The sequence below is a fragment of the Camarhynchus parvulus genome, chromosome 5 (genome assembly GCF_901933205.1).
Source record: "Camarhynchus parvulus chromosome 5, STF_HiC, whole genome shotgun sequence".
NCBI lineage: Eukaryota > Metazoa > Chordata > Aves > Passeriformes > Thraupidae > Camarhynchus > Camarhynchus parvulus.
Genome location: NC_044575.1, coordinates 47768141 through 47780602, shown reverse-complemented (window position 1 = coordinate 47780602; position 12462 = coordinate 47768141). Strand labels below are relative to the sequence as shown.

Sequence of the window (12462 nt, the reverse complement as noted above, 5' to 3'; positions counted from 1 at the left end):
ACAGACACTTAAAGAAACACTTTCAGATGCCTCATCTAACTTATGGCTCCTTTTCCAAGAGGATAAAATACCCATTTAGACTATTATACAACCAGCACACACACAAAAACTAGGCTAACTGCCAGTGTAAATAAAATCACTTGAGAACAAGCATCACTTCTAGGTCCAGAATAAAAAATCCTACCAACATCAGAACACGCTATGAAAACCCTGCTTTTAGCTGAAATATTCTCAAATATTATATAGAAGAATTCTACAGAAGACTGAGGGGAGTCCCCATTGAGGCTGTTGAACATGACAAAGGGGCAGGTACAGATCTCTTCACTCTCATAACCAGTTACAGGACTCAAGGAAACAGCATAAAGCTGAGCCAGAGGAGGCTTAGATTACATATCAGAGAAAGCTTTTTCACCCAGAGGGTGGCTGGGAGCTCAAACAGGCTCCCCAGGTCAGTGATCACAGCCCTAAGCCTGACAGAGTTCAGGAAGCCTTCAGAAAACCCTCTCAGGCTCAGGGTGCGACTCTTGGGATGTCCTACATAGGGTCAGGAGCTGGACTTCGATGATCCCGATGGGTTCCTTCCACTCCAACATATTCTATGAGTCCATGAAAATTACCATGGTAATAAAAAAGAGTAGGATACCTTCCCCAACCCCTGCAAAGCACACATGTAACTAGTTGACTCCATATAAGACCAGTATCTATAAAGAGTCTACATACCTGATTACAGAAAAAGTTTTGAAAATTCAGCAAAATGCTTAGCAAGCATATACATTTTGAAACTATGCCCAATTTCTTGCTATTACTTCTGCAATACTTAAACAGAACAGTTTTTCTAGGCCAAGAACATCTAAAACACTATTCAGCACTGAGTTATTTTACATTGCCCTGCACACAAGGACACTGCAAAGTGCAGAAGTCAGTTTGCCTTTCCACCAGTTGATGAGAATATCAAGTGCCTATCAGCAGACTGTCTGCAAGGCAACAAAGGCACTTCACCAAATGAGGCTTTTAACCAAAGTGGCTATCACTTGACCTACAAGACAATGAAATACTGAGTACTACTGCACCAAGAACTAAACTGGTCTAGTTACATTAAAATTATTTCAGATAAAGTGAAGCTGAAGACACCTTAAAGACTTTTTGTAGGTACTTAAAACTTTGCATCCATCAGTTTTAAACTATGAAGCCCTTCTCTACAGAAAAGTATTTCCAAAGTATTCAGTGCATTTTGTATTTCAAAGTCCTTACAAGCTGATCTTATCAACAGTCTGTATTACACACAGAAGTTCCTACTTGAGTCAAAAGTACTACTTCTCAGTGTAAAACAAGTTCAAAATTAACTTCAGCTTGAAATTCTGCTCTGATCTCTAGAAGGTCTAGCACCTCTAAAAGATTCAAAGCTCATTGACACTTATTTTCAAAGAAAGAAATTAACAGTGTGTCTTATGTAACAGGGGGAGAGCTACTGGCAATCAAATACAAAGTACTCTACAGAAAAAAACCAAAAAAAATTAAGAAAGTTGTTTATTTTAAACAAGAACATAAAATGGGCATGTAAAAACTTATTGTCAGAATTTTTTTAAGTTTTAATAACAGGAACACCACAAAACTGATGTCCTTTTCTTCAGTTATACCCTCTGGCATGTTCTGCCTGGGTTAGCAAAAGGAAAATGAAATTAAAATCTTTTGATACTGACATAGCTGGGCACAAACACAATTATCAGAAACTGGCCCAACAGCACTGATATATACAAAGAGTGTACTTATGCTATAAGAAAAAGTACTCTCATGCACTGTCAGCAACATGAGTTAAGTCTCAGTAATAAACCTAAGCCCATCAAGCCCATCATAAATCACTATATTGGAACAAGATGTTACTTCTTTTAGAGGAAAGAGTCCTCTTTTTTTCCCCCCCTATTTGGTCTTGTATTTCAAATTTCATTTTTTAAAAAGGAGAGACAACTCCGGCTTGAAAGACTAGAGGGAAAAAAACCCCAATGTACAAAAACCAAACTGACCAGAGGACAGCTATGGCAAGTTTCAACATCTAGAATGAATACCTAAGCTATGTAAACACCAAACAGATTAACCAGAAAAATGTTCCTTAATACCCAACTGCATATGGACAGTATAAAATGGCTAACAGATACAAATTCCCAGACAGGGAGAGAATAAATTGCCAATCTTGTGTACAATACTACACCATACCATTTGCCAGAAGATTAGCATGGTAATTCTTTCCCCTCTGTAAACTAACCTTCTTGTACCCACCAGTTACTGGTTGAGATCATCCAACTACAAGTCTCATTAACTGTGTATATACAGAGGTCATATGTTTTTGTCTTGTCACCAAGAGATAACAGTTTGACTGTGTAACAGTCTGACAAGAATAAACAGAGTATCTTTTGAAACCACCATTCCTGTTTCCTTAGCAAAAATCAAATTCAGCAAGTTGAGTACTCCAAGACAGCTGATCCATCAGGCTACAGCCACCAAAACCATTGCTCAGGTCACGTGTTTACAGATATGTCAAGAGATCAGGACAAAAGGAATACCTTCAGCAGCACACTTTTGATAACTACTTAAAGACCACAACTTTCTATAACATAGGATAATGAAGCAAATCTTTCATGTTTGGACAGTTAATCATTAGTACTGAAAAACAATTCTGAAGCCACATTATTTAGAAATATAAATTTATTACATGTTAAGCCTAAATAATGCCTATACTGGTACACTACAGGTCAGTAAACTAATCAGTACAAGTGGGTAGCAGAGTCAAAAAAAAAACAGGGAGATATTCTGCACATGGCTGTAAGTCCATCAAGAAAAACTTATTTCCATCTTAAATCTCCACTTTAAATTAAAAACTGAGGACTGTTGAAAAAATCTTAGGTATGAATTTGGGAAAGTCACTTTAATAGCATTCCTATTACTGAATAAAGAGTTAATAAGATCTTAAAAACTTTGTTTTAACCACATTCTACCAAAAGAAATTAAAATTGAATCTTTACCTCTATTCCATCAAAACAAAGTTTAATAACTGGGACAAAAGCTTCTTCAACAGCCTGGGGGGAAAAAAGGTGCATTTTATTTTCAATATAGAGAACATTTATAAACAATAGCTACCCAGTCTAGACAATCATAATGAAATCCTATTTATATGAATGCTTTTCTGCTTTCAGGTTGATTTTTGTCAGCAATGTCTTTCTCCACCACTGAGAACTTATGCAGTAAGCACCACCTACTATGTGCTGCAGCTGTCTAGGTATTAATAATGATCCAAACTTGTACCAAGCAGTTCTGATGGTGTTACCTCAAGGTTCAACCCTTTTCACCCTACACAGAAGACATGACCTTTTACTCTCCACAAATATCTCTTAAGTATTCCAAGTCCAAGCCATGGGGATTCTTGCTCTAAAAGGCCTATTATTTCTGCTTCTACAGTTGGTATGAGAAATGAGGAGAGGACTGTATAACTATGCAACCTGACATCACCTAAAGCAGCCACCAGTCTCCAGAAGTCGAGCACATTTTGAAAATGGGTTTTGATGAACAATATCACAATGGAACTTCACATCTTTTCCACAATCAGCTATGAGTATCATTTTCCTGAACTGAGCATCTGAAGTAAATGCAGATCTGCAGCACATTGTTTTAGCAGAAGTAATGAACACTGCCTACCTCTAAATAAGAAATACTCTGAACTGTTGGAGGATAAACTTCTGAAAGTATTTCAGTTCTTAGAGACAACACTACTGCCTGTGCTCAAACCTTAGTTAAGGTTATCTTAACATTACTTGTTGGCAGGATGGATCAACCCTAAGCAAAAATCAAATTTACAAGAGTCTCATACTCACTACAGCAACCACTAAGAAAGTTTATGCTCCTCTAAAGATGGAGATGTACAAACTTAGAATACTAGCTGGAATGATTTAAAAGTATTATGACGCCCTGACATAAAGGTTATTTGTATCACTACAGTGCTACACTGGATACCATACATACCTTGCTGCTAAATCAACTCCATTACCTGGAGTTAGAAGTTTACAGTAAAGGTGAATGGAAACCTGAAAATCTGAATCCTCTCAAATACAGCATGTCAATTTAAAGATTACAGAATACGTTCAGAGAAAGTGTTGAAAACAGTTGTTTCAGTGCATATAGTGCTACCACTAGATGTTTGCACTACCCTGGTGCTGCAGAGTCAGGTCCATTTATTTTATGAAAGCAGGACTAAACCAAACAAAGTCTTGCCAGCAGCTATCTTCATCTAAAAAAAAAAAAAAACTGGAGCAGAGAAAATTTACTCTGAGCTAATATCAAGACTAAAGCTCCCACCAGCTGACTCGGGGAGGAGTGTCACTGAGGTATAACAGAAACAAACTACTGCATTAGTATGGTTTTCCACTACTATAAGGGAAATCTTCATCTTTAGAAGCTAAAAATCATGCACAAGCATTTAGTAACAAAACACACTAAAAATACAGCTTCCCTTTTCAAATGCACAGTTGACAGCCAATATAAAAAGTTTAGTTAATATCAACCACCATTACTGTTTATGTAAGCATGAAGTTATAAAAAAGCAGCATAAAACCTTCATTAAAACTAAACAAGTTTGGTCCTGAACCCTGTCAAACTAACATTTATATTTGTGTCTGTCTGCTTCTAGAGAATAAGCACAAAATTTTGCCATACTAACACACATACTAAGAGATTATTCTGCCATTCAAATTTTTAAGTGTATCTCTTAAGTGAGACCAGAGAAAATTTGGAAGAAGCTCTATTTATTTCAATTCTTATGATAGGCTTTGCTGCAGGTTAACAAAACATCTTAAAGAAAGTCTTAACAGTAAAGTTCTATTTACTTATTTGATGCAACATCTTTCACTACAGAATTCTCCTAATCCTCAGGTCAGCAAGCTGTATCAGGTGTTTCACATACCCTCAGATCTTTCACTTCTTCTTGTTGTTTTAACTTTTCATAAAACGATGTGAAAAAATCACTTCTTTCAACATGTCTTGGTGCAACACACAGGGCATCAATATCAGCACCTGAAATTGTTAATTAGCAGAAGTGTATTACTCAATACTTCACACGCATAGAATGCCAGAAATAGATATATTTTTATTAATAATTAAGCAGTAAAATTTAGTTTCATCATGTGGAATGGTGGTTTTTTGAAACACTAAGTCAAATCAAATAAAAAATAATTCATGGCAAATAAATACACAGAACAAATACATACACTCTTGCATCAATTGTGGAACATGTGCAATTTTCAAAGAACAAAACACGAAAATGTAGGTATACAACTTCCTCTGTATTTAAATATTTTCAACTTTTTTGTCTCTTTCTCAAGCCATGACGAAAACATAATATAGGAATATAATTCTTTTATTTAGAATGAAGACTAGAGATGGTTAACTAAAAAAATTAAGAAATCTAACACCACCTCAAAATACAGCAAGATCAGTCATTAGCTCAAAGACATGGATTTTTATCACAAAAGGGAAATTACCTTTTGTATGAACCCCTAATCTATACGATCCAAACGTAAAAATTTTTCCTCCAACGTTTTCTATTACCGATTGCGGAAGATTCTAAACGGAGCAAAAAAATGGTTATTTTACCTTAACAATTTACAACAACACAAACCATTTATTTTCAAACAAGAAGAAAAATATTGCACAAAAATTATGCTGTTGAACTACTGAAATAATCTCAGTATACACAGAAAACACTGAGATACCTTTGTCACTCAGATCATTTATAACACTTCAACCACATCACACCTTGCCACCTCAAACCTGGTAATTGGTGCACCAATTCTACACTTCAGGTGCAACAGCTTTATGATATTACACAGATCAAACATTTTGCTTACCACTCAGGCATTTTAGACAGACACAGAAATAGATGATGGATTCCAATTTAGAGCAACTCAAAACACAGCCTACTCTATCAGTGTTGATTACATTACTTTCAGAGACACTTGTACCACAGCCTTTGAATAAAAATTTGGGGTTAGGAAAGGCATTTATTTTATGTTGAAATTGTTTAGGTACATCTACTAAATTCCTAGTCTTTAAAAAACAGTTGAATCCACAGTACTGTGGGCAAAGAGGGCTATCCTTTCATAACAGGATGCAATGCTACAACCTGAAACCCTACATGAATGTTTGTTTACACAGCAGAAGACAAAATAAAGCAAAACTTCTATTTTGCAATGTACATGATATTAACTTAAGCAGCTTTCAGTCTTACATGGGTCATGATATTCTTACTATTTTGTTTTCAAGGACCAAGACACACATAGCAAGGCTGTCCCTGCTCATAATCTTGTTCATATAGAAATTCTCATTGTATAAGGAAAGTGTAAAGAAAATACACAATCCCAAATACACACAAAGCAAAATAGCTTAAAAAATCAGGTGTTTCCTCTTAAAAAAAAAAAACTTCAATCACACAAGTCTAAAACCATTCAAAAAATGTGTCAGAACAGTGACTGCTATAACCTGGCAAGAACAGTATCAGCATTATCAGTGTACAAAAGTAACATTACAGGAACAACATTAAAGAAAAAGACCACAGACGACAAAGATGCGGGAAGTTCATTTTAAGATCAAGCACTGTTTCACAAAGGCAAATACTCTAAGACTGTGATTAGTACACTACTATATGCATGAATTTTGAGAAAAAGTCAAGTTACATCTATCAGTTTCTTTCTTTGACAAGGTTCTACTATGAAGGGGCAATGCTGCTTGTAAACAAAAAAAACTACACAAGGATGGTATCCGTTCTGATCCCCAAATCTAAGGTTCATCCAATTTAGTACAGGAATGTGTTTTAGAGTAATCTTCCTATAGTACTCTTAAAAACACAATATTGGCAACTCCATGTAAAGTACATCCATACCTTGCTTTCACTGATTTCTCGTATCCATTCCTTTACCAAGTTATTTAATTTTCCCAAAATTAGAATCCTATTAATAAAACAGCAGAACGTCAGGTTACAAACTTAGGCAAAACTAGTAGAATTTTTTATCATTACAATGTGATCATCATTACACAGCAAGTCAACTTTAGTAACATTACCGATCTAATTAGAGATCCTGTTATATATACCTATATACAGAAAGAAAGTTACTCCTACAGCATTCCCACTATTTTTCACCCGTTAGAAACATTCAAGAGATTTAAGTTCAAAAAAAAATTGGAAGCATGCAAGGCATACACACATGAATTCAACTCATTTGCAAAATAAAACTTTAATTTGGAGAACTCATGCATCTAAAAGAACAGTGATAAGCAGTACTGAGAGGGGAAAAAAAAACTTCAAGAAAGATTAATAAGGAAAAAAAGTATAAGGTCCATCACAATGAAGTAGTGATGAAGGGGGAAAAATGCAAACCAGCCCCTTAAATTTAAAGGCCATTTTAATTCCTCTTTGTGTTTTGAGGTATTACTCTGGAGAAAAATTAGGCTTACAATTCCACTAGACTTTTAAGAAAGCATTTGAAAGAACACACACACACTTGGTGTTCAACAGTCACAGATGAACCTCATGACAGGACACAAAACAGTGTTCACTCACCTGCGTTGCAGCTCCTCTTCCTCTTCAAACACGCCATAAGGTTTTAGGGTTTCGATTAATTTCTGGGTAAGCATGCAGTCAAACTCCTTGGGGGCAGCTAAACTGATGGGTGAGGTAATGCCATAATGCTTCTGTAGTTGCTGTGTTTGTGATCCCTGGGTTGTAACGGGACTAATAAAGGCAATTAGATAAAGTTACTGACAGAAACAAAAGAAATTTATTTTTTCTCATCAGAGTCGACAAGAGACAAGAGATACATACTAAGAAAAAAAAAAGCTAAGCCTAGTGTGAGCATTTTCATCCCAAATCACTGTTAAATCTGTCCTGCTAAGGACACCAATAGAATTACCTCTCACCTTCTCTTAATATGCATTCATTTTTTCCCCTTTATTTTTTTTTCATTCTACTAGGGCAAAAGCTATATCAGTTTGGATTCCTTCACTTTCATAAAGCCTAAAGTAAAGAGAACCCTTCATGTCAAAAAAGTCAAGCTGATAGCAAAAGTGAAAGCCCCACTCTTGGCAGGCATAACATTCCTTGGTATACTGCTCTACTATCAGTCCTGCATGTTTACACCTATTATATACTATTTCTATAATACAAAATGAGAAATATTTTCACAAGGCTAGCTACCTATTACATGTGGAAAAACTAAAGCAATACTTCAATTTTACTTCCATTATTTGTCACCATCATCTCAAGATTTCAGTCCTCATTTCCATAAAGACTATTAAAAAATTTAAAAATTTACAAGAATCCACAAAACATGATATAGTTTTCCACAAGTTAAACCCATTTAATAACAATTTCAAGTACTATAATTTGTTTGCAACCAACAATTTAGTCACAATGCAAGCCTGAGTACATCTGTCCCTTTGCTCATCAGAAAAAAAAAAAAAGGCACATCAGGAAAAACATATTAAAAAGTGCACATTTTAAAAAATTGACCATCAAGTAATTGTGGGGACTGGGGCAGTGTCTGGGAAAATTATTTTATACTTTTATCCTTTAGCTAATAAAGAATCTGGTAGGAGTTGAATATATCATATACATCCTAGGACTTCAGGTGTCAATGAAAACATTTTTTTAAAAAGAGCTGTTCAGACGAATTACATAAAACAGTAATTCAAATTAAGGACAAAAGAAGCCCCTAAAACTTTTTTCTCCTTCTAAAACTTTCTTCTCTTAAAAAAAAAAAAAAAACTTTAGGAATGTCAACACAAATAGTAGCTTCAGCCACTTAAATGCCTCCAAAAAAAGCAGGCAGAAAACAAAAAGTGCCAATGTATAAACATCCTTTGAATATTCCACAAAGCAAGTTGTTTGAACTACATTTTCTCCCCTATTGCCAACTGTTATTTTGAAATAAAAAATATATGCTTTTTAATTTAAGATTTTTAGTTTACTTTTGCAGGTTTTTTAAAGCAGTAGTACAAAACAGTCAATATTTTAACTTTGTGTAACAATTTCCTGATGGTCTAACTCTAATTTGCACCCATTCATAGCAAGAAACTGAATCCAATTCAGCAAATATTAGACTTCATTAAAAGGGCTGGCAAAACACAGCCTGGCAGATGCTGTTACTAGATTTCAAAAAAGACTCAATGTCACTCAAAACCAGATTCTGCTGAGCTAATTTCTGAAGTCACCAATGCTGACAGAGGCCTCTATATTCCCCCTACTTGTAAGGGCCACGATTCACAAATTCAAGAACTAACAACTAAACATAATCCTTTACATACAGTACATAACCCCAGCCAAACATCGGCTCTCTTCCCTAGTGTGGTTTACGCTTGCAGTGCAAGGTGCAGCTCTGCCTCCAAAACACCTCACTGCAATGACTTAAAGCAGTGTTCCTCCAGCCCCTACAGGAGCACCAGAGCATGGCCACAGGCACGGACAAGCTTTGAAACTGCTCACTAAAACAACAGCTTCAAACAGCCAATTACATCGATCACCAGATATACATCTCTGGGAACTGTTACATAAAGCCAGCTACAGTTCTTGCATTTACTCTTATAATAATGAAATAACGATGCTATCAACAGCACTGGACCTCCCCAACACAAGTGCTTCACCTATTTTTGAGCATTGAGGAGTTAGTAAGTACCCTTTCACTGGGTTAGTGTGTAACAATTCTCAGCACAGCTGCCTTGAAGATTTTACAGCTGCAGAAGACAGTTAAGCTATATTAACACTGAAGAGAACATAGGTAATTTCCAGATAAAAACATTTAAATTGAAGCTCTGCTGTTTACACCTGGTAAATTAACTCTAGTCCAAGGTTTCTGTAGCACAACAAAGAATATGAAAAAAATTCCTTTGGAAAATTCAAGAAAAAATGGTATGACAAGAAAGTTTGTTAAACTTAATGGAGGACAGAATAAAGTAACTTATTCTGTTCATGTATTCATTTAAAAGGCAGCATGAAAGTTAATATAAATAAGTAAAGGTATATCCTCTCCCTGCCTCCTTCCCTCCATGGAGATCATACTCACACTCCAACATCTTCCCTTAGTCACATATGGGCTGATGGACATTCTACTTTTTACTTGTGACACATCCAGAGCAGAGCTTATTAAGCTACCAATTTTATTCAAAGAGAAAGGTGAAAAACCAGGGAAGTATCAGTGCTAACCTCCTACCCAAACGGATTAGAGATTAGCCTTGTTGGGGAGTCAATACCTTGATGGTAAATCACTTCTGGTACTCACTAAAGTTACACATTAACAAAAATGAGAGTATTAAACAACAACTGAAGTTCCATCTCAGATAGTCGCTCTTGACAACAGCAGATTTGGCAGATCATCTGGGTCTGACACAACTGAAAGCATGTCTAGGGCTTGTTGATTTGTGGGATTTTTTGTTTTGGAGGTTTTTTGTGTTTGTTGTTCGGTTTTAGTTTTTAATAAAAAAGGAAAACCAAACCAAAATACCAAAATAAACAAACCAACCAAACAAAAAAACCCTAAGCATTTCTTTATAAGATCAAAAAGAAAATTAAGATAGAGGCTTTTGGGTTTGTTTCTTGTCAACCACATATAAACATGAAGATCATTCTATCACTCTGAGATGACTATGAACTATCTGTCAATTGCACAAGTACAAAATAAAATCATGGAAAATTATGTAGAGTTAAATTTAACATGCTATTGTTGCAGCTCTGGCTTAATCTGAATTTTTGAAGAACTTATACTAACAATTTACCATGTGCAAGCTGGGCAACAGCTACACATTTTGGATTTATTCTAGAGTGTTATGATTCAATATTTCATATTCAAATATTAATTTAATCAGCAAGAAATCCACATGTCCTTCTTCCCCATATAAAAACAAAGACACAATTTAGTCTGCGTTAAGCTGAAGGCAGTGCAGTCAAACTTTTTCCTCAGAACTTCAAGTTTTAGTAAGCAGTATCTTTTTATACTGTTACCAGTATCTACCAAACTAAAAGACCAGACCTTGGCTATATGGTCACTGCTAACACCTATTTTAAACAGAGTGCAGAAGTGGAAGAAAAAACACCCGAATAAAGCTTGTAAGAAGCTTTACAGTTTCCAGAGCAAACACCTCTAAACTCCTTTATATGGAAGTGACTAAATGTTGTTCTAAGGTAGAGCAGGGATTACAGTGCATCTTTTGAAGATCAGGTGATAGCCTGAACACACCTATTTAAACTGAACATGGTAAATACAGGTATACAGGTATACCTATGTAACACTGTCCCATATATGACTAAGACTTGGATAGTAATTCCAAGTTCTGTACTATTGTTTGCTTTTACAACACTAGAACCTTTCTCCATTCTCAGAAAAATCAGCAATCCTGTCTTGAACTTTTTCAGATGTGCTCTGTATTTAAACCAACTTCTATCCCCACAAGAAAACCTGTCCTTCTAAACACTTGTTCTTCTCTCCCTGCATTCCACGTCCATTCTAACAGTACTATTTTTAGTGCTATTTCTGTTGAGATTTTACATTTCTTATCAAAACCAAAATACAGTTGCTGTCAGCACCACACTATCTAAATATCATGCTCCTGAAATTTGGGAAACAGCACAAAAATAAAAGACAATACAAACAACTGAAATATTAAAAATACATAGCATAATACTGAACAAATCACAACAATTTAAACCCCCTAAGTTTCAAACTCATCCAGATACTAGGACAAAATACACATCTTAAGGATTCTCAATGATTATCCTCACTTCTCTATTTGCCTCTACTGACTAGCTCAGCAAAATGTACTCCTTTTTATTTGCTGATGAAGACACACAAGTCAGATTCCTGAAACAATACTGGTCATCACACCATCTGGTTAACCAGCTGGAGCTAAATTCATGGAGCTCAAGCTCCACTGTGTCCAGATCCAGAGAAACTCCGTTGAGGGATTTTGCTTCTTTTTACATTTCCTTCAGCAATGAATGACTGGCAATTCAGAGTGAAGATTCCAGCTTAATGCTAACACCATCACTCCACACGAAGTTTCAAAAATCTAGGCAGGAAACACCAATGAAGTCTGTGCAAATCAGCTACTGGGGAACATAAGTTTCAAATGCTTAAGACAATACAGCTGTCCCTCCTGAATAAAAGTTTCAATATCTAGCAGAATATTACTGGACCATTCAGGCCATGAATTATGTCTTCAACTGTCAGTATGAGGTGTTCAAAACAAACACTGATTTGAACACAGACATTGGAGCAATTGCAGGTAACAGGGGTACAGATGAGGCTCACCTATGGCAAAAGGTCATTCATACACATTCTGCTAACCTTGGACACTCTCCTGAGCTCTCTGGCTCTTCTGTTCACACAGAAGAACAGGAAAGGCAGCATGTGCAAACAAAAACCCATCCACAAT

At 35.7% G+C, this 12462-nt stretch overlaps 1 protein-coding gene across 4 annotated transcripts in view; it reads right to left on the bottom strand.

Annotated features, from left to right (window-relative positions):
• Positions 1-12462, bottom strand: part of PAPOLA (poly(A) polymerase alpha) — a 43369-nt gene that overhangs the window by 27019 nt on the left and 3888 nt on the right. For all 4 annotated transcript variants that reach the window (XM_030948607.1, XM_030948609.1, XM_030948610.1 and 1 more), the window contains exons 2-6: positions 7601-7771; positions 6923-6989; positions 5526-5607; positions 4949-5058; positions 3018-3071 (exon numbers count right to left, since the gene is read on the bottom strand). In XM_030948607.1, coding sequence (XP_030804467.1) covers positions 3018-3071; positions 4949-5058; positions 5526-5607; positions 6923-6989; positions 7601-7771 — 484 coding nt within the window. The remainder of the gene's footprint in view (positions 1-3017; positions 3072-4948; positions 5059-5525; positions 5608-6922; positions 6990-7600; positions 7772-12462) is intronic.